Source organism: Schistocerca americana, chromosome 3 (assembly GCF_021461395.2).
Source record: "Schistocerca americana isolate TAMUIC-IGC-003095 chromosome 3, iqSchAmer2.1, whole genome shotgun sequence".
NCBI classification, from domain to species: domain Eukaryota; kingdom Metazoa; phylum Arthropoda; class Insecta; order Orthoptera; family Acrididae; genus Schistocerca; species Schistocerca americana.
Window position 1 is genome coordinate 125,124,534 of NC_060121.1, and position 23,730 is coordinate 125,148,263.

At 38.5% G+C, this 23,730-nt stretch overlaps 1 protein-coding gene across 2 annotated transcripts in view; it reads right to left on the reverse strand.

Moving 5' to 3' along the window:
* Window positions 1-537: 537 nt before the first annotated feature.
* Window positions 538-23,730, reverse strand: part of LOC124607322 (splicing factor 3B subunit 3) — a 55,728-nt gene continuing 32,535 nt past the window's right edge. For both annotated transcript variants that reach the window (XM_047139622.1, XM_047139623.1), the window contains exons 7-20: window positions 20,378-20,556; window positions 19,985-20,140; window positions 12,334-12,485; window positions 10,889-11,044; window positions 8,670-8,825; window positions 8,185-8,451; window positions 7,797-7,991; window positions 7,354-7,694; window positions 6,956-7,075; window positions 3,309-3,474; window positions 2,937-3,149; window positions 1,180-1,329; window positions 869-1,066; window positions 538-781 (exon numbers count right to left, since the gene is read on the reverse strand). In XM_047139622.1, coding sequence (XP_046995578.1) covers window positions 641-781; window positions 869-1,066; window positions 1,180-1,329; window positions 2,937-3,149; window positions 3,309-3,474; window positions 6,956-7,075; window positions 7,354-7,694; window positions 7,797-7,991; window positions 8,185-8,451; window positions 8,670-8,825; window positions 10,889-11,044; window positions 12,334-12,485; window positions 19,985-20,140; window positions 20,378-20,556 — 2,590 coding nt within the window. In that variant the 3' untranslated portion in view covers window positions 538-640. The remainder of the gene's footprint in view (window positions 782-868; window positions 1,067-1,179; window positions 1,330-2,936; window positions 3,150-3,308; window positions 3,475-6,955; window positions 7,076-7,353; window positions 7,695-7,796; window positions 7,992-8,184; window positions 8,452-8,669; window positions 8,826-10,888; window positions 11,045-12,333; window positions 12,486-19,984; window positions 20,141-20,377; window positions 20,557-23,730) is intronic.

Sequence of the window (23,730 nt, forward strand, 5' to 3'; positions counted from 1 at the left end):
CATTTGATGAGCAACTACCACATTCTGTCCACATTTTGTTTGGTTTTACTATGCTGAGTGTCTTGTTAATATACCCGTAGCACTGTTAAGTATAGCACATCTATGAATGTCCACGAAAGATCACACTTTATATTCTGCAGATATCTAATAATCGAGTTTGTCAGGTAGAGAAAAATAATGTCGAGGAACACCTTGAGTCAGAGAGGCCCTAAGCTCACTGGCAGAAAAATGCTGCTGATTCTTAATAGACACCACGATTAACTGACCGTGTAATTACTGCCACAAAGGAGGAGGCCATTTTAGAAAAAGAAGTTTCTAAGCACTGACACTTTTTGTTCCGGCACAGTGTGACGACCTTTTAAATTTGCATTTACTTACAAACAAAACAAAATGTTGTTGATGTAAATTCTGCCAAATATAGGTATTAAATTTTCAGGTCCCTAGTCATGAGGCATGCCTCTACAAGCAACACAGGGAAGCCTGTGTGCCACTGAACATCATTAGGCATATAGTAAAACACGAAAAATTGATTAGCAATCACATTTACTAAACTTTATTTACAAAATATAGCATTATAAAGAAATAAAAGTCATAAATAAAACAATTTGTACTCAATGGTAGTAATATAATGGAAATGTGCTTAAAACGCATAACGTGTGCGAATATCCTCAAGTTTCTTTGAAACTTCACTCGGTGTCCGGTCGAGATCTTCTGCAATACTTTTCTGTTTTGCTATGTCTATGGAATTGAACTGCTCACACAGGTCCCCATCCAACACATTCTGGAAAAAAAATTGCAGAAGGTTAGATGAATGTTAAGCTTACTTCTTTTTGACAAATATGATATGTAGCATTTGAAGTTGTCATACCTTTACTGGGTAATAGTATGATCTGAAGGACAAATGATCCCTTCCACACAGAGGTGGGTTTTCTGACCTCATATGCATTTCAAGATGCTGAAAGAAGTCTTGGTCTTCATGGGAAGTGAATGGTACAAGAACACCTACTGTTCCTGACAGTGTAGTATACACCAAGGATTCACTTCCACCTGGGATCAATGTTGCTTTCTAAAGAAAGAAATCAAGAACAAAGAATGATTAAGATCACCAGCTGAAAATATTTATATTTTAATTTCCCAAAGAAAGCATATATCCTAGCAAATAACCAATTTACTCCTCACCTGAAGGGACATGCAGATCTCTCCCACATGAAAGTTAGCAACCACTCCAGCCTTTTGAGAAGCCCCATTTAGCAAGCCCCTGTCCCAAAGTGCTTTGTTTCCTGTTGGATCTTCGTCTACATCATCCGAGATATTACCAGATAGTCTTATCTAAAAAAGAATATGTATACAATAATGAAGAAACAACACAAACTTTTCACACAAAAGACTAAGTACTACAACCACATACATCAAACAGAATACTACACTCCTAAGGATTAACTAGCCATGCTATATTGGCGTAAGACTTTTGTGAACTTTCAAGTGTATTCTGGTGGTGCAACAAGTTAACTGCAAGAGTGCTAGTGTTCTGCTGGAAAATATGTGAAGGTTTAATGAAAAATAATCTAGCATCCTAAGTCTTCCTACAGCAGGCCCATTAAAAGAGATGACTGAAGCTATATCTTAGGTACTATAGTAGTAAACAGTTTCTTAGCAATGTGAGTACACTTTTCCTTCTTTTGTATCAAAATAATACACCATGTATATTAAATGCACTTTTAATAGAGATGAACTGAATTTTCTATAAAGACAGAACTACAGGAATGGAAAGTAACTGGAAACTGACCTCAGCTACTTTATGAAAAATTTACAACACTGAAATAGAATATTTATTAAGTTCTATATAGATTTAAAGCATAGGTTCCCTACCCCAAAATAAGACAAAATATCCAACAAACATGGGCTCTAAAATGCCTAATTTTATTAAGAGCTACAAGCACTTTTTCAATGGAAGCCACACATTTCATAATAGCTAAGATTAGCAAGTGTCCATAGCTCCAAGTGCACATTCTAGAGCACATGTTCACTAGAGATTTTTCTTGTTTTGATGTAAAGAGCATGTCCTCAAAGTCTTTAAAGGGAATTCTCTCACAACCTGTATATCGTTCAAGTCACTCAGTGTCTGGTAACAGCGTATAAAATTTAATAATTTACTGTACCATGTCAAAACTGTGGCAAGTCACAGCCATGATTAAAGAATTACTCCCAAAGAAATGAAGAAAACTACTTCCATTTTACACTTCAGTAACATCACAAAGCTTAGCTTAACAACTAGAATTTACAATAATATTCACAAGAGGAATCTTAAGGGTGCTTAATCATCTGACAGATTAATACTTTTTTATCCAGTCTCTTGTAATTTTGTCTAAAGCACCACCAGTGTCCACACTATGAACTAATCTGCTGACAGTTCATCTTTAAACACATGCAATTTTAAGTCCCCACCACATTTTTTGTCTGTCTGTAAGGGCTTATCTCAATATGGCAGGGATTTCAATACAGTCACCACTAACAGACTAACACACAAGGAAGATTTGTGTCTATAATTTATTATCACTATGTCAGGCAAGTCGCCTGACTAGATATTTATTGCTACCCATGTGAACTCAATTCCTTATTACTTTGAAGAGTTACTGCATTAGTCACTCGAGCCTGAAAAAGCTGAAGGTTCAGTAAGGCTTTTGCACCATTGTATCAGGTTTAATTTATGGCATCATGTCACCGTTAGTGGAGTGACTGCCCTTTCCGACGATCCGTTTCCATAAAATGATTTTACTGTGACAAACTGAATTTTCTGAAGTAACACACACACACACACACACACACACACACACACACACACACACACACAAATCACTGCAGCATGCTGAAATCATTTGTATAATATAAAACACAAGACTGGTATGTTAAAAGTAGGTTGAATGTACTGATCTTACCACAGCAATATTGCCAAATTTGTCCGCAGTGGCTACAGTATCATAGTCCAAAATAGTTGCTGTAGTTATCCACCGTGGGTGGGTGTCATCAGCAAAAATTATTAACTGGTTTTCACGTCTTTTGTAACGCACCATGAATACGCTCTCTTGTACATCAGATACAAATATCCTCTGACCCATGGCCTGAATGTTAACTATTAAGTTAGGTATATGCTGTGGAAGAAGAATGAATTAGATATGTAATGTTAACGAGGAAAAATCAATCTGATAACGACAGATCAGAAAGTTGAATATATCACAGTGTATCAAAAGTCTAACATGTGCGAAGCATCATTTCATTAAAAGGGATTATAGTTAATCAAATGTTCAAACCTTGTTCTCACACTTCCGAAGTAGTTTTTTTTTGCCCATGTCATACAGACGCAGCATGCGCCCAACCCCAACAAGTACACGTCCTTGGAATGGAGTGATAGCTGTAGGTACTTCATCAACAGGGGTCTTGTGTACCAACTCCATGTTTGTACAGTCCGCATTTAATCTAAAAAGGGCATAATTGCAAAAGAGCAAATATAATCCATTTTACATAAATATTCAAGTGCATTCACATCTAACAGGAAAAACAATAAAGACAATGACCATCTGTACATATTTAACTCTAGGGAGTGTGCATTATCATTATATGAACCTCTGAATGTCCACCTTGATCAGCAAAGGTAAATCAGTCAAGTATTAGTTTTTAGCTATATAAGTATCTGACAGCACTAATACTCCAACTTTACAGTGTGATAGCTGTCAATTGGCAGGTACTGCAGTGCACAGCTCCCACCACCAATAAACCAATGGGAGCCCGGCAATGTTGGCACACAGTATGTTGCCACTTGTGCTACACTGTCCTGTCTAAAGCATTGTGCCAGTCCACCCTCAGCGACCCATTGCGTGAGATTTTGGTAACTTAGCTTCACTTGCCTATCGATATGGATGAAAGCAGTTGAAAGAGGGGCAGACAGTCTGCACACTCCGAGGAAACTTTCGAAAGTGTCAGACATGGTGTGATCATATGCAGTCAGTTGCATGGGCCTCTACTTCCTTTGGATAGAGTGGTGGAGTTCACTGTAGCTGCTCTACAATTCAACAAACAATCAGGGATAAGAAACTGCAAGGAGAAATTCACAAAAGAAGAATCAGGACTGTCATAAATTGGAGTAAAAGAAGCGCCTCGAGTAGAGGCTCCCAAAACACCTCTCTTCAGGAAGATGCAATTTGTCATCATCTACACACATTATTGAAGGAAGGAGTGCAAGTCCTGTTTCAGGGTACTAAAGCATCCTTGTTATGAGTCATGAGAAAGTCAGGATTCTCCTGTTAATTCATTTCTGTCTGCTAGTTATTAATGGAATACAAGATACTGACGCCTGGTGCTGCCACTTTCTTAGGGAGTTAGGAGGAACAAATTTTGACAATATCATTTGTCTTGATGAAACATGGGTGAATGCAGCTCACAGGCTGAAGGGTATTGGGTGAATGCAGCTCACAGGCTCGAGAGATGATACCATCAGCAGTATGGTAGCTTTGACTGGAAAAGGAAAAGAATAATTGTAGCACATGCCGGAAGTTCAATGGTTTTATTCCTAATTGTCTGCTGTTATTCAGTTCAAACAAGTCCTTTGTCTACCATGAAGAAATGAACCACAATAACTGCTTCAAAAATTAACAAAACACACTATAATTTTTATGGATAATGTGCCACATCACTCTGTTACACAAGATAGGCACCTATGAAGGCCATGATAAAAAGGACATTATTTACTGTCCAGGGAAGTGTAAAATACAGAACCCGACAGTGGCAGAGTTATTAGAACTTGTGTCACAACACAAGCAAAAGTATCCAGTTTACATTGTGGACAAAATAGTGAAAAAATACCAGCTCATAAAATGCTCAAATTACGTCCCTATTATTGCCACTTCAATGCAATAGAACTGTTTAAGGCTCAAGTTAAACATAATTCTGCTACAGAAAATGTTAAGCTGACCAAAATGGAACACCTTTGGAAAGAACAGTTGAAAAAGAGCCCCAGATGACCGGCAAAAGATAGTGGATCACATCAAAGGAGTGATACAGGAAATGAGGAATAATTAAGGTGTGTCACAACAGTGCACCGAAGATTTGATATGTGTCACTACAAACAGCGACACTGGTACTTCCACTGACTCTGAATTAAGCAATTTTTGCTGTTGTCTGATTTGCGAGCTATGTGTAGTACACTTTAAAGAACATCTTACTCCCATTAAATCTTGTGTTTGTGAATTTATTTCGTTTCATTTCTCTTTCCCAATGTACAACTAAGGAATACTGTTCATCCATATCATTATCATCATATGGTAAGTTAGACTGAATTTTAAATATACTTCATTTCATGTAGGCACGAAGATGTGAGTAATAGTTTTCAAGATGTGACAATAATATGAAGATGGATTGCTACTCACTGTGTAGTGGAAGTAACGAATTGCAGACAAGTACAACAAAAAGGCTTCTGAAGTAAGTTTCTGGCCATAAAGCCTTCTGAATTACAACACACACACACACACACACACACACACACACACACACACACACACACCCACCCTTACACCTACCTTTAGGGAGTGGTCATCTGGGCGAGAGTTTCATTTACATGTGTGTGTGTTTATCTAATTCAGTAGATTTTTGGATAAAAACATACTTATTTAGTGATATTTTTGATGTGCCTGTCTGCAACTTCATTTCCACTATACAGTGAGTAGTGATCTATCCATTTAATAATATCATCCCATCCTGGATACTTCACTGTTTAGTTTTACATTTCTGTCAAAGATTATTGCTGGGGATCAATGTTAGTGCTACCAGCATGACCCTCACACAGTCAAAGTGCTGAACAGCAGAGTCCTGGATCACCAGCCTCGAAACAGTAAAACAACAACCCTTGAGAACAAAGAATGTTTATCGCATTCTGTGACAGTTAAGAATTAGTTCACCAAGACTATGTTCCTCCAGATCAAACAGTGAACATCTGAGAGAAGCAAATCAATGTTGCCACCCTGATTTGTAGCACTCTCAGGGCTGGTTCTTGCTTAAAGACTCCATAATACTGCTTTATCGGGGTTACTGAGTACTTGGCCAGACAAGCTGTTATTGTCTCCCACGTGTGCTGTACCTGCCAAACCTCTCACCTAGTGATTTTTTCTTGTTTCCACGAATGAAAAGGTGACAAAGGAAAGCTTCAAGGCATTGCACATATCCCAATGGGCTGTGATAAAAGAGCTTACAAGCACTGCAGTTTAAAATTTCCCTATTCACTTATGTGAGAAACCTTAGCAACTGTGTATAGACAGCCAAGGGGATTACTACAATAGGAGATAGGATTACTACTTGGAAAGTTCAATTTTATATTTTTTTTAAAAGACCTGCATTGGAACATTTCTGACAAAGGTAGTGATACTGCACAGACATTCTGTGGTACTATTATTATAAACATAATTGTAGCTGAAAAATTAAATATGGAAGTTACAACACAATCTAATCATAAGCACTATGAATGTTTCAGAAACACAAGTTATCAAGCATGAAGAAATAAAATGACCTCCTCACAACTATCTTGAAAAGCTGAGCAACAAGTGCCATCACATGCAAGCTCCCATCTGCCACCCACTGATCAACACTGCAGTATCTTTTTCACATTTACTATATAGCACGACATGATATAATGTGTCTAGTCCTATATTCTTAATTCTGATAGAAACTGTAGGAATATTTTATTTAGGATGTAATTTTGTGCATTTTTACTGCATCTTTAGAACAGGCCCCTACAGCCATGGTCACTTGAGTGCACATAGATATTACAAATCTGGATCTTATGGAAAAATAAATAGAATGACTTCAGTGCTGTAATTATAATCAATGGCTTCAGAGTCCCGGACACAGCTTAATCATCATAGTCACTCATCTTAAAAAATTCTATATATGTATTTCCAATTTTACTTACTTGTAAGTATACAGAAAACCTCCAGCAACTTGTCTTGGATTCAGCTGGTAATCTTTGGCAACACCAACAACTACAAACTGCTGGTTATCTGGTTGATTAGCAAACTTCACCAGGGTTATGCTAGTAAAAACACACACAGCTTGTGTTAATATTTAACAAAATCAAAATTTTTAAATATTTGCATCAAAACATGTCAGTACTGCAGGACTATCATCAACAATAACAGACTGTTGTATTTTATCATCATAAATTATCCTAAAAGATGGACTCCTTCATATCTGAGCTCAAGCCCCTCCCCCCCCCCCCCCACCCCCAACACACACACGGTATCCACAACTAAATTCAAGCATACCAAACTATAAACAAAACATACAAATGTTTCTGAACTTCTGACATACCACATGGCAGCTTCATTTTGATCAAGCTTTATGAGCTGTTCTGTTTTTCCCTCCACTGGATCAAGAAGCCTTATAACAGATGCCCACATTCCAGGGCCTGCCTTAGGTGCACTGAATATATTTTCAGGTAAATCTTCATTCAAGAACGCTTCTGCCATTTCGCGAGCAAGTTCTTGCTCTTCTTCTCCAGCTGCTTCCTTCATCTCTTCTGCCATCTGAATACGTCGCTGTTTTTTAGTTTCCTCAGTATAAGCATTATGCTCTGTTTCCGTAATAATCAGATGAGCTGACTCTTGATGAATTACAAATTTACGAGGTGTGTAGTCTACTGGAAACGAAACCTGCAAGGGAAGTAAATTTTTAACTGTTGTGAACCAATACTGTAGTTTAACATTTGAACTGAGCTTAAAGTTTTGGCATCCAAATGCAGATTAGGGTGTTACCTGGTTAAACACAGCTCCCAGTTTTTCAAGGGCCAGAATTCTCAGTGTATTGGTTGAAATTGCAACAATACCCTCTGGGCATTGCTCAGAAGAAAAACCAGATGCATATTCAAGAGACTCATATGAAAGTGGTGTCAAGTGGAACCTGTTCTGGTAATAGTAACTAAGCCAAGACCTACTGGACATAGCTAACACCTGAAACGAAGAAAAATCACCAATTATACAATTATACATTTGAACACACATTTAAAAAATCACTTTATGTAAAGAGTTTTTATAAGGATATTTCACAAAGTGTGTAACAGCACAGTTCAATAACTTGAGGAGGATAAGGCATGATTCATTCTAATGACACATACTTGACAACCATTCACTGAAAACCACTTACAGCTTCACTATCCTGCATTCTGATGCGAAATAATTTCACTGGCCTCGATCCAAGGTATCGAGTACGTGTGTCCGAGAGATCACCAGTCACTGGGTCCAAAACTGTTCTTAATAACACCCCATTCTGCAAGCCTATGTTGAGATACAAGTGGCTTGCAGCACCTGGACCAGATTCTCCTTCCTGACCCTCTCCAGCTCCCATTTCAACAATACACAAGGATTCTGCTGCTGCAGGTAGTGCTTGCATGCTCAAAGGTGACAGGCAGTCCTGAAAATATATACAGTCTTATGACAGAAAAATTTCTGTGGAGAATAAAGGTCAATCTTAAACAGTTACAATCAGTATAACTTTTTGCAGCAGCAGCAGTCAGATGAAACACGGACAAAATCATCACAATAACAACAACTATCCACAATAACTCCTAAATGAGCATTAGAAGCTATCTCAGACTAGTCTAGGTGCTTAAAATTCAAATTATAACTTACTGATGGATCCAGAGAAATTATCCTGACAGTGTTATCAGCAAGACCAACAGCTAAAAATCGTGATCTTTGTTCACCTGGGGGAACATTTGCAAGTGCCATACAAACTGCTTCAGATGGCATTTCTTTCCTTTCAGTGAATTCATTCAACTGTCCCGTCTAGAACAGCAGATAAAACCACAACATAAACAATGTTAAATGCAAAAAGAACACACTTCAAGTAAAAAAGTAGCTGAACTACTTTTTTTATTTTGGTTATCATACACTTATAGACAAACTTAACCCTTCTACAGTCATTTGCGAAAGTTCATTTTTTATAAAGAAACCTTCATATGATGTTTGTCTTATTACTTCACTGCAATCACTAGTCATGACATGCTTTAAAAAGCTTTCTTGGCAGCTTTCTAACAGTTACAAAACATTTCTCCCAGGAGCCATTTTTCTACTGCACAATTTTTCAGCAAGTTGATGGTAGTTGTCGACAGCAGATAAGAGCACAACACTGAATATGGAAATACTGTACACATGCTGTCCCCCTCCCCCTTCTTTGGACTGCATCATTACAATAGCTCTCAGCTTAAGAAATAAATAAGCTACTGGAGCACACTCCAGTAGCCTTACATTAATAGTAAAAATTACACTGCCATCATGTTTGTGCAAAACTACAGCAAACAAATTAGTGAACTGAACCTGTACACACTTGAGTTCACTCCAACTGAAACTGATTTCATATGGAGGCGACAAGTGGGTATTTATTTCTGCACAATCTTGTGACCATCAACAACCATGATGCTGATGGTGTTGCTGTGTGCAATAGACTGCCTACAATCAAGTCTCTTTACACTTTCTCATACACTTGCAATGATTACCTAGTCAATTACAGGGAGAACTGAAGGTGTAAACTGGTGAAATTTCGTAAGTGGAATGCTGATAGCAATATACTTAATCACTACACATCACATCATTACAAAAGCATAAGCAAGTATTGTAGAGTGTTGAACTACATTTTTCTGACATCCACCTTTACTCTGCAAGACTCTCTCACTCTATAAATACTGTTACTTTTTTCTGCAACTAACAGGGCTGCAGTTAATATTTGCTGAAATGCAATTTAAATGCAGGGTGCACATAAAGTCTGGGAACACTTGATTGTACAAGAACTTAACATTGTACAGATGTCAAACATATTGCATTTCAAAGAGAAACTCAAAGTTTTTTTGTACAAGCATTCGATATGCGAACCATGAGTGACAACAGACATCAATACGGTAATCAAATTCCTGCCATACCTGTCCCAGCATGGCATCATCGATTGTGGCAGTCACTTCCCGTATTCTTTCCTGGAGCTCTGCTACATCACGTGGTCGAGGTGGTACATACATCAGATCTTTAATACGTCCCCACAGAAAACAGTCACACTGAGCGAGATATGGTGACCGGGGAGGCCATTTCATGAAACAGCTGTCCCCTTCCATAGCACGGCCAATCCATCAAAGCATCAGCTCTGTGTTCAGGTACCCACAAACTTCACAATGAAAATGGACTGAAGTCCCATCCTGCTGAAAGATGGACAGTTTGATTGCATTTGAGGCCACCAGTTATTGCTGCAACATGTCCAAGTCTTTGGACTCCTTATAAATGTCCCTCATACGCACTCCACGTTCACTTCACTAACATCGGGACATTGCTTCTCTTTGCCGGGCACAAGCAACCCGTCCCTAACGGACTTGTTGTGCCAGTGGTAAATGGACTTCCTTGTTGGTGGCTTCTTACCGTACTTTGTTCTAAACATCCGTTGAACAGCTGTAGCACACTATTTGTTGAACTCCAACACACAAAGCTTGCGCCGCACCTGAACTCACCATGTTTGCAACTAGCACTATCGGCAACTTGCTAAACTATGCTGTGGCTGTATACATGGAAAAAAACTTGCAGGGTTACTCTTGAAAATGACATATGTATGATATCTGTACAATGTTTGGTTCTTGTGCAATAAATAATTGGAAGCGTTCCCGGACTTCATGTAAACCCAGTATCTGTAAGCCCTAAAGGCACTATTCACTATTCCCCGGGCAAGCAATGTAACTTTTCACAAAATCTATCATTTTCTCTAGTAGCTATAGGTGAGCTTCCTCTTCCCAAACTCTGCAGCACAAGAAACACATCAATACAATCTAAAATAAAATTACTCTAACAAAATTAGTTATTATGAAAGTACTCACGGGATCCATCTCGAAATATATAAGTTCACCTCCTGTCAGTGCAATTACAACCTGCCGCTGATTGACAGCACATTTTACAATTGTCTTCTTTCCTGGAGCTGACCATTCATTGACACGTTTATCTGCTCTGATATGTCTGATTCCATTTGGGTAAACCTGGAACATATACAACCTCTATCGGATTCATCTAGATAACATCAAACAACAAATACTGTAGCACCAAAAAGAAGAAAGCATTAATTGGAACACAAATGCCTTTAAGTTCTGATAGAGCAGGAAGGCTATTTTCATTTATGCATCTTCCTATTGTGCTTAATCCCAAAATTTAGAGAAGAGTTACTACTGCAATGTCTTTGCACCAACATTGTATGAATCAGCACAAAACAGTACGTTCTGGGAAAACGTTAAAAGATCACAATAACTTGGTCTCTGAAGACACCCAAGATATACAATTACCTTTTTTGTTAATTGAACACAGTGACTGGCTACAACTTCAAGTAGCATATTCAGTTTGATATTTCCACATTTTACAGTGTATTGGCACCACTGATTGATGGATAAAAAGGTCAACTGTGAAGTACCAATAACGGAAAGCAGACAAATCAAAGGTTTACAAATTTTTGTCAATGTAAGGATAAGGTCGATTTCCACTTTACACGAAGATGACAAGTTGCAGAAATGCACAATTAGGACACTTACACATCAGCCATCAGCCAAAGCCTTTGTCAGAAAAAGAAAGAAAAACACCATTCACTCTCACCTCATGCACAGAAGACTGCCAACTCCGGCATCTCTGACTAGAATTGTTCAGAGCTGCAGGAGGTTGCCTATCATGTGTGTAAGGTGTGCTTGCTTCTATGAGTGGTGTGGTTGTGTGTGTGTGTGTGTGTGTGTGTGTGTGTGTGTGTGTGTGTGTGTGTGTGTGTGTGTGTGTGTGTGTGTTTTTGTTTTTCTGTACCTTTTGCTGACGAAGGCTGTGGCTGAAAGCTTTGAGTAAGTGTCTAAACTGTGCCTGTCTGAAACTTAATGTGTCATCTCTATGGTAAATAGCAATCTATATTTCCCTTATATTAATAACTTTTACGAGATATTGTCATGTTCTAGAACACAGTGTTAAGCAGCATTTTATTCACAGAACTACTGTCTCACTTAACTCTAAAGTATTCTTTCAGTAAGGATGTAGAAAAAGTGACTATTCCTGCCATGAAAGTGCTATTTCAACACATTCCAAATCTGTTGCTTCATACATTTTGCATAGATGTAGTCTGGGCACACACATTTTCCTGCTCATCACAACTCCACAGTTAGTAAGCACTGCCAGCTTCAGTCCGGTTACGGTATGATACAAGTGAAGATAAATTAAGAGGAAGAAAAAGAAGTGGAATGAATAACATGGCCATAAATATTAAGTGAACAGATAAAAGGATAAACCACTGATTGCACACCTGCACTAGAGCATCCTCACCCAATGCTGAGCAGGAAAGTGTTGGCGTAGTGCCCAGGAATCCAGAATCTGTCACTTCTTCTACAGTTTCTCCAATGGAAAGAACCAAAGTTGCATTTACGAATGCCACAATGATATATGCATCATATTCCTCTGAAAAACACGTTAAAAGTTCATCATCAGGCAATTTCAGAAGACAGCATACAGAAAGATTCCAACTGCACAAATAAACCACTGTGTTATACACATATTACTGAACTGTTGGACCACTTTTTCTAAAGCATTAGCACCCTTTATAAACTTACTTCTGATATTTGATTCATCCAGGCCCGCAGAAACTACCCCAACTTATTGTGTGTTTAAAATTAGTTGCGACTTTTGACATCTGGCTAACCGGAGGGGATGTGCCGCCACTCCCAGGTAACATCAATGGCAAGGCGACTTTCCCTACAGTGCCAAAAGTTCAATCGGTAAAGTATCACTGTTACCATGCCATGAATAAATAGTAAAACGCCGTGTTGCACGTTAAGATTCACCAACGTTCATTAGCTCTAGTAAAGTGATATTTTCCGGCATATAAGTGCTGTACAGTCGCCAAATATTGTGAACAGGCGGTTTGTGTTAGCATTACATTAATAAAATCAGTGCAGCATGCCTGAAGATGAGATTAAGAATAAAACTGTTCATCCAAGAACACTTTCGCAGTTAAGACCTGCTGCAAAATACTACTCCAAATTTGAAAACAGTAATGGACAATGCACCATACCTCTGTTGTGATGGCTAAAGCTCCAACAATGTAGTAGAGGAAAGCGGATATTTTGCTCTGGGTACAAATAAATATTTCAGTGGATGAAGTTCAATCTAGCACGTATAAGGTGTGAGTTAATGAAACTTTTAGTGCTGTACAAGCCAAAAACTCCATTGTACAAGGTCAATAAACTGGCTAATGTTATAGGACAGTTTTATCTGGCCTTTTCTGTATCACATTTAAATCAAACTGAGAATGTATGGGCCTAGGTGAAAAGTAAGCAAGATTATGCTCAGTGAGGTTGAAATGTTGACAAAAATAGCCATTGCAAATGTCACACCACAGGATTGGTCTCGAGCTGTCATCCATACCAAAATGGTAGTTGATGAGATATGGATTCCTGAAGTACTATTACGAGTTTTGAGTAATACGTAACTACTACTATTGCCATGTTAAAATTGCTTCATTTGCCAAAACACAGCAGAGTTTACAAATATGAATCCCACTAACATCTAGTGCAGCTGGAACTGCGACAGAATCCTGAAACAGGGTTAAACTAGCAAGTCAGGCCAATAGTTTATGAAAAAGCCCACCCTCAGAATAAAAACAGACTTCTGTACTTACATTGTTTCTCAAGATTGCTGTCTGGTTCAAATATCCTTCCAGGCTTATAGAATAATTCGAAGCAATCCCTATTTTCACTGCAAACTTCAGGAATTTCTTGCAGTAGTGTACCCAATATCAAAATATTGGAATAACTATGGCCATTTACAAAAGATAGGCAGTTCATCATTAAGCTGAAGAATTAAGCTATAAGATGTACAAGAATCAAGACTTCTGGCCCATTGTTCGTGCAGCCAAGTGAGCCGTATAGATTCCGTGCAGAGCATTACTTGTTTTGTCATCACCTCAGCACATGTTGGCAACTATGCTTCCCTCCATTCACCCCACACTGAACTGTCAAAGTCAAAACTAATTTTAAACACACTGTCAGTTTTTTGTTTGAGGAGAATATCCATCTGAGAAAAATCTGCAGCTTTTGATAAGACTCCAGTCTGATGGAACCTAATCAGGCAAATAAGGCACATATGGCAACAAGATATATCTTAGTTTAAGTATTTTTGCCACATGAAGACACTTGTGTGGACATGCATTGTCTTGAGATTACTTTCTTCCTCGCCAAAACTGGCATTTTCCGATGTATCTTTTTTGTAGTTGGTCCAGAGGGTTAGCGTAGTATTGTCTTAATTCTTTGACCAGTAGAAAAGACTGACACAATGATCTTGCCATCCCACTACATTGCCTTTGCTTTGTTGGGTGGTGATGAAACAATATTCAACACGTTTCCACTGTTGTGACTTCTCTTTCTCAGAGGTACAGTAATGCAAACAAATTTCACCTGAAAACATGCCAGATTGTTTGGACATTTCCATTTTCATGCATTTCTGATCCTGCATTAAAGAGTCATGAAACCCACCTAGAATTTTTTCATAACCAATACCACTGTTAAAAAGTGATACGTCCATTTAGATGACATCCCTAAAACTTCAGCAATTTCTCACCCCTTTAGTAGGTGATCCCCATGACCATCTTATGCACTTCTGCAATAATTTTTGGGGTATGGGGCACATCTTGACCAACCACTATGCAAATCATCTAACCTGTTGCAACCAAAATTAAACCTGTCTGTACATTTGGTGACAGTTTAACATGGAAAAGCAGAGTCAAACAGCGCATTCTAAAAATCTGCATGACTCACTTGGCTTCATATCTCTAAGTAGTACTTAACTGCTGCTCGAATCTCAATTTTTTTTACATTCTAGCAAATCACTATATGTGAACAACAGATCTCTACACAGAACACTGGCAGACCACTTATATACTCTATTACACTATTATGTGTGAGGATCTCATTGCACTATTGCCAACATCTGGTGGTGAATATTAATTAGGAAATTAATGTTTGGTACAGAGAACAGTACAGTAGAGCGTTAATGCAACTGGCAGAAATATTCTTGAACTTTCATCTGCTTGTGTGATGGAGTGAATAATAGATGGTCATGTAAAAAATTTCGTAACTGCAATGTAGGGCTATCCTATGATCAAACTAAATTAGGCTATACTGTGATCAATCTAAATTCAATGACCGGGAAAAGGCTTTATGGTGTGTGGCGAGCTATCTTCCTCACAACAAGGTTTTTCTTTGTATAATTTTAAGTCTTGTACAGTGCTGTAAGTAGTTAAAATACCCTGAAATTATGCTCATTACATTGGAAGTAAGCGGAGTTCAAGTATCCCACTAAAAGGAACACCTCAGAGTGCCCTTACCTAAATAGTGCTTTAGTGTTTCTGTATAATGCAGTTATTCATTGAACAACACTGACTTAACAACTTTTAATGATCACTAATTTATATGGAAGACTGTAGTGTAGGCACTAACATTTCAACATGGCAGTCAGAAGTGCGAACAAATGTATTTGTATCACCATGGGGAGAGGAGTATTGTGCCTGGGAACAGGCTCTGCCTCCCTCTCACAGGGCTGGCTGTAGGACAGCAGATCTGCCTTTATGTCCTGGAAGTCTTACTTTAACTGCAAGCTGTATCAGGATTAGTACCTTCACTCATTTCAAAGGACAAAAACAATGAGTAACACAAAACTAAGCAGAGTACACACAGCATTTTTTTTTAATGGCTCAACTTTTATTTTAAAGAACAGTTCAGGACATATGTACCTGAAACTGCCACATTAAAATGTCCACACAATAATTAAGTCTCAGTTTCTACTAAGAAAGCCATCTTTAACATATCAGAATACTGAAAATGAATGCCCTTAGAAAATTGTACCTGCTCAAAAGCAAGTGCTGTCCTAGATTCTTTGCCTACTGCAGCAAATTCGTTCTCCTCTTAATCCAAATCTTCACAGAATTATGGAACAAATACATGCCAGGCAGAAACTATTTTTAACAATATTTATGACAGTTTCATTTAACTCCTGAATGCTATTTGTCTTTCAGATTTGTTCTCCAGCGTACTTTTAAATTATTGGAATCCAAAAGTTCCACAAAATCCCAAACTTTAATCTCAAACTACAGGCACAGTAAATCAGTATCAACCATGTTGTACAGGATCACATGCTGAATATGCACAATTCTCAAAAACACATTGCTTACATCAAGAAAAATGGGGACACAAAATACTACTTGCAAGAATTAATACAATGCATATCTTGCCCTGCATAAGCAAACACTACAAAATTTGTTGTTCTGCTTCAGTACAAGAGTGATTTGTGTAGTTACCACGGCATGTTTTAGAAAATCAGACAGCTAACTTTTTCAATATTATGTACATTCTTCACCTGGCTACGTTTACTAATCTTTTATTGGGATTTCTTCTCATTCCGGTATATATGGAACACAGGAAAAATGATCCTTCAAATGCCTCTGTGTGAGGAGTAACTATTCTAATAGTACCTTTAGGATCCCTTGGTGAGCAACACTTAGGGGGTTTTAGTATATTCCTAGAGTAGTTATTTGAAGCCAGTTCTTGAAACTTTTAACAGACTTCCTTGGGATAGTTTAGGGCATCTTCAGGAGTCTTCCAGTTCAGTATCTGTCACACCCATGGATAAAACAAACCTGGGACCATTCATGCTGCCCTTCCCTGTATACATTCAACATCCCCTGTTAATCCTACCTGGCACAGGCCCCACACACTTGAGCAATATCCTAGAATCAGTCACATGAGTGATTTGTAAGCAATCTCCTTTGTAGACTGACTGCACTTCCCCAGTATTCTACCAATAAACTGCCAAAGTCTACCAATTGCTTTAACCACTACTGAACCTATGTGATCATTCCATTTCATATCCCTACAAAATGTTACACCATGGCATTTGTAGGAGTTAGCCGATTCCAACAGTGACAGTCATAGTATATTACATTTTTCGTTTTGTGCAGTGCAAAATTTTAAATTTCTGAACATTTAGAGCAGGTTGCTATGTCTGCACCATGTTGAAATCTTATCAAGATCTTACTGAATATTTACACAGTTTCTTCCCGATAGTTCATTGCAGATAACTCATCTGCAAAAAGCCTGATATTACGATTAATGCTGTCTGCAAGGTCATCAATATAAAATATGAACAGCAGGGGTCCCAACGCACTTCCCCAGGCACACCCAAAGTTAATTCTACATCTGACGACTCTCCATTCAGGATAACATGCTGCATCCTCCCTACCAAAACATCCTCGATCCAGTGAAAAACTGGACTTGATACCCCATATGGCAGTGCTTTTAACAATATGCATAGGTGTAGTTCTGAGTCAAATGATTTTGGGAATCAAGAAATAATACAGCAGTACCTGGTTGTCTTGACCCAAAGTTTTCAGCACATCATGTGAGAAAAGTGACAGCTGGGTTTCATATGACTGATGTTTTCAAAACCTATGCCAGTTTGCAATAAGGTCATTCTGTTCAAGATACCTCATTATGTTTGAGCTCAGCATATGTGGTCACATATTACTTGCAATAATTAACATAATGCATAGAATAGATCAATTCAATGTCACAGTCTTTTGCTCTAACCTGTTGCAGGAACAGCCAATGTACAGAGTAACTATTCAGTACTCTACCACACACACCTGAATTTTACCCACTGCCTTTACACAAATGGGAAGTTGGATTAAGTACGTTCTATTTAATTTTGGCATGAAGACTCACCACAATGCATTATACTCTTCTGCACATGTCTCCCCATTGGGACTGAATTTGTAACAACATCCAGCATGAATGATGCAGTGACAGGACCGAAGTCTTAATTACACAAATGATGAAAAATTCTGCTAGAATTAGCAGCAAAATATTCCTATGGAATTAACCTGCAGGACAAGGCAAAACTAAAGGTCCAGAACTAGTCCCATCCAGTCCAGCAAATTTTACTTCCGAAGAAGGCTATTTCATAACACACTGCACTGCAGAAGTTTCATTCTGGAACCATGAGTACTCCTAAAAGCAACTTTTCAAGTTTTACATGTTTTTCAGGTGGTGGTGTACAGCCTGTTAAAACAGTTAAAAATCATGGCTGCACACATGTATTTAATTATTACACAACCAGTTTAGGTCATAAAAAGACTATTTTCTGGTGTATTATGCCATAGTAATCTAGCGTCAACAACCCACAATACTCCGTATTGTCATGTGCTTCCCCAAAGATTTATTATGTGCTGTAAGTGCTTCTGATTTATGGTTGTTGAGATTTTGGTTTGCAGCATGCTTGATAGTGGTTGTGGGTTGCTGTGCATATGGTTACGATGTCACAATATTCATGAAGATGGTCCATTTAGGGCAAACTAGTTATGTCAAATATGGCTTTGTCCAACAATGACTTTAATAATTTAAAGTTTTGACTGGCACAAGCAAATCAATGTCCAAGCTAAAATGGGTGTAAAAGAATAAACGTTTAGCAGCCACAAGCATAAATCAGTGCCTTGTTTTATTATCAGTGCTTGTCAGCAACACGGACCAAAGCATTATCATCACAATGCTTGTGAATGCCAATTCTCACTCGAAAAAACTTTTGAAAACTGTTCTATTTAGACTGGTTAATATTATTCAAAATATTTATCTGGATATGAATGTTTGTTACAGAATGAAACTTTTGCCTTAATGGGTATATGCTCATTGTCTAGATTGCCCACTCTCGTGGACCCAGTTTAAGAATTGAATAATACAATTATTTTACCCTATTAGTTCTCACCTTATTCAGAAGCTTGCCATATTCTTCAGTTCTACCCAGTGAGGCCGCCTGAAAGAAAAATCAACTGGTGTTTGATAGATTTTATCAATTTCACCAGTCTGTCTATTATTAAGCTCAGAATTCCAAAATACATAATTTAACATATTCATTAACTTAATATATATTTTTGAAATAATAATGGTGAGAACCAATACGTAAGTAAAGCAACATACATTGGCCAATTATGTGGTAAAGAATCTGAACTACTAACTAAAAATTAATCACCAACTTCTTTTCATTGTCAAAATAGACACCTCAGAAACTAATGTGTGTGCCTGCTACTACCAAAAACCCAAGTACAAGCAGAACTCACATTTTCTCTTCTCACTCCTGAATAAAACTGAGGACTTTGATGAAATAGAGAAAAAAATGACCTTTTGTCTTAGACCGAACTAAAATTGGCTCGAAAAATTGCTGTCAGACCAAATTACACCTCTTATTAATTACTGATCTTTATTTCCCAATACTTCACTGCTTGTTGCTTAAACAATTTTATTCACTTCTTATCTTTCAATAACTTTTGAGCTGAAGTATCAATACTCTGGGCAATATTTATCCCTCTTCATTAATTTAAATAACAGGTTTCAACATTCCTCTGATGTCGTATTCCTCTCTAATTCTGCCTCTACGTATAATCAGGAATAGTTGGGTGATTATTCAGCTTAACCAGTCTTTATTTTAAAAAAATTAGGAGATAATCTCTTTAGCAAAACACAGATACAGAAGCATGACAGTGGGAAAAAGTTTGAGGCAATTTCCTTAAAATGAAGGGTACAGCGAAGAACCATAGGTACAAGCCTGACCAGAATGGCGAAGAGCTGCGTATCATTAACAGAATGGCAGGAAGTGGAGAAAGATGGATTTGTAAACATTCTCTGGTTGAAAAGGCTGAAAATTTTCAAACTTATGAAGGTCTTAAAAAACAGGGCGTGAGTGAGACTTTGTTTAAGTAGTAACCATCTTAGCATTAACTTGCACATTTCATGTCCAAACTGACAGACTAGAATATGAGGTTTAAATACTATTTCCAACAACCAACACATTCTAATGATGGGATTACAAAGCCTTACAACCTTGTGATATTAATGCTTTACAAGATAAATGCTCACCATCAACTCTTCGCTTCACTGTCCAAACAGCATTGGGGTTGCCTGGAAGTTCTGAAACTGCCATCTCTGACACTTCCAGTCCATGTCTAAGGACCCTAACAGTAGAGCGAGGTCCTCTGCCACAAAGCATGTACAACTGTGGTGTATCTTCATTTGCTGTTGAGACAAAAATAGCACTGAAACTACAAACATTCACATTAACGTTACTTATAAATGAAATTACTTTCCCTCAGCTCTCATAATCTCTGCACACAGGGCAACCCTGCATTCCTACGCAACCCTTACAGGTTTCACAGAATCGCAGTCCCCCTTGCAACGGTTGGTTTCATCATAAGGAACTATAAACTTATGTAAAGCAAATACTTATTACAGTGTAAAACAAAAGAAACTCACCCAAATCTGCTACCTGACAAGCCATTATAGGGGACAAAGAATCAAGTTCATCAACTAGCACCAAGTTCCTCAAATGTCTTGGTGCAAAGAAAAATGTGTCTCCTTCTTCCAATGGCATTGCAGAGCTAAATTCTGGCTCATCATCGTCATCACCTAAGTGTGCAATCTGGTACAAATAACTGTAAGAAAATTTAAACAATTTTCAGACCAAAAAAATAAGACTGTACATATTTTGAATAGTTTAGTCACAAATTGCAAAAAGTTAAAATTCCATCCCTTCAAAATATCACGTGATGGTGAAATATAATGTACTTTTAAAAATGAATGTTGACTTCCTAATTTGTGTGTGCATAGGTCTCAATTAAAAATATGGAAACATCAGAAGCGCAACACATTACCACACTTAATATGCGGCTGGAATGCCGAGGGCAATCAAAAACAGCTTTTAGTCATCCAAGTTTTCAACATAATCTTTTACCATTCTTCCTGCAAAATGGTGCCAATTTCATGTAGTGATCACAATACTCTCTTCAAAGTGGACCATAAAGCTACAATACTGAGATCTGGTGACCTGTGGCCATGGAAGATGCCACAACTCATCCTTGTGCTAACAAACTCATCATGGATGATGCGAGCTTTGCGAACAGGGGCCCTGTTATCTTTGAACACATCACCATTGGGGAACAAACACTGTAGCATGGGATAGACCTGACCAGCCAAAATTATTACACAATCATAGGCAGTAATGCAACCTTGAAGAGTACTGATGGAATGCCACAATATGGCTGCCCAAACCACCACCAACCCCATCCACATTTCACTCTTGGGATGAAACCAGAAGTTCTGAACAGTGTGCAACAATACTCATTCAACCAAACAACTTTCTTCCACTTCACCATAGACCAGGTTTTATTGCCTCACCACTACATTTTTCTGTTACAGGGATTTGCATCAGTGATGGGTGGTTTTGGAATTCCAGCTCATCCTGAGATTCCCTGCTTATAGAGCTCAGTGTTGTTTGGCGTTGACAGGGTTTGAGAGTGCAACATTCAGTTCTGCAGTGAGTCAAGTAGTAGTTTTCATTTTGTCACTATTGGTCTGCATTGTGGCTAGGTGGATGAGGATTTTCCACTTTCCCTGTATTCAGTATAAATCTTCTGATCCAGTGCCTCTTGAAACCACATTGATGTATGCATGTCTAGAGTTTTCCAATTTTTGTCCAATCTCTGTACATTTGTACTATTTTTGACCATCACCTCTAATGCCTACACTTCATATCTCACCATATCTATCAACTGGTGGGTCCCACAAATCAGAGTAGCCTCCTCCTTTCTAACTCTCCTCAAATCTCATTTCCAAAGAAGGAACTAACAGTTCCCAAAGTTCATTCTACTTTTATGTATAGACAGTAATCAGAATTACAACCCACCTCCCCCCAAAGCCAAGTTCTGGCCAACAATTTCATCATCTTGTAACTTAAAGACATTTCGAGTAAGCATGAAAACTTTCTGGAGTGGATGGAACCTGTGGAGTTCCATGGAGCAGATCTTAATGGAGAGCAAATAACAAGCTTTCAGATAAATTTTAAAGTTAGATTTCACTTAAAAATAAACCATGTTTAAAGACACAAAACTATCAGAGATAAATCAATGAGCTAGTATCAGTCCTAATTATAAAGGGACAGCAAAAATGAACAAAGTACAAAAATTTAATATACAAATGTGGGACGCAACTGCGCAGTAAGGAACAAATGGAGAAGCTATTAAGTGAAGAACATATTAAGGGTGCATCCCCACTTCCAGTTAAGGGAAAACACACTATAGGGGCAAGTCCAAGTATACAGTGTGATATGGTATACAGATAGTATACGTGGACGAGGAGAAAAAACCCTGGATTTTGCCCAAATTTCCTGGTTAGAAATACACTTTCTCCTGGATGAAAATACACTTTCTGTGTTAAGTAATAGTATACTTTATCCTGGAACTGTAAAACTTCCTTTCAGTGGTTATGGTTTTATACACCGGCATAGAATTTCCCAGCACTTTAAAAAACGAAACTCTAGGGGGCAGGGGGGGGGGGGGGGGGGAGACATGTTTTGGAAAGATAGTCTGATGTGCAGCAACATGTACACTGCATATTTTCGTATTATAAAAGTATAAATTAGAATTCCACTGAAGACCACATGTTACTTTCCGAAGGATTGACATCAAGATTGCGATGCACTTTTGTAAGCCAGTCTTAACTCTCACACAGTTCATCTTGCATAAAAGGAAATTTATTTTGAAAGTAAGGCATTACAAACAACCATTTGGAATACTTTCCCACAACCTGTTAGGTAACAGGCGTCGCCATGCTTGCGCAGCTACGATGACACAGGAAGCCCGTGCGTTTGTACGTGTAAAACATAAAAGATCTTACATTATGTTGTAAAAGAAAGAAGACATTGGATGATACTCCCTAAGAGCATGGGAATTTTGAACCATACTGAAATGCATTATTCGGCTTGAAGTGCACATTCGTATGACCAGATTCAGATGGAAATTTTCTAGGATTACCAGTACTGCGTTATCTCATATTTGGTTCTTTGTTACGGCATAATGCCATACGTGCTATAAGATTTTTTTTTTTTTTTTTTTTTTGGTGGATTTAGGGGGCACAACTACAATGGTCATTAGCGCCCAGACTAAGTTAGGAATGCACCGCGAGGCACAAGGATAAAACAGCAACTAAAAGGGACAATACTATAAAAGACAGACAGGCATAGGATTAAAAAACCAGCATAGTCAAATGTCCTTGGACAGGTTTGTCAAGTTGATAAAACGAAGAACGCGAGCAGCTGCTCCTGGGTCATCCGCTAAAATGGCATCCAGAGTACATGGCAGGCCAAGATCAAGATGCAGTGCATTAAAATCCGGACAGGACATTAAAATGTGGCGGACCCTCAGCAATTGCCCACATGGGCAGAAAGGCGCCGGCGCAGCCGTCAGCAGATGGCGATGGCTGAACCGGCAGTGTCCAATTCGTAACCAGGCCAAAATGACCTCCTCCCACCGAGAAGGGCGTGAGGAGGACGTCCAAGCCGTGGGAAGAGGTTTCAAGCCCGAAGCTTGTTGGCCGTAAGTGCAGCCCAATCGGCATGCCACAGCGATAAAATGCGCCGACAAATGACCCTGCTACAATCTGATGAAGGGACACAACAAGAAGCTGCCCGCGGCTGCAGGACCGCAGCCTTGGCCGCGGCATCTGCAGCTTCGTTCCCAGGGATACCGACATGGCCAGGAACCCACATAAAGCTAACCGGAGAGCCGCCATCCACCAGCTGCTGAAGAGAGCGTTGGATCCGGTGCACGAAA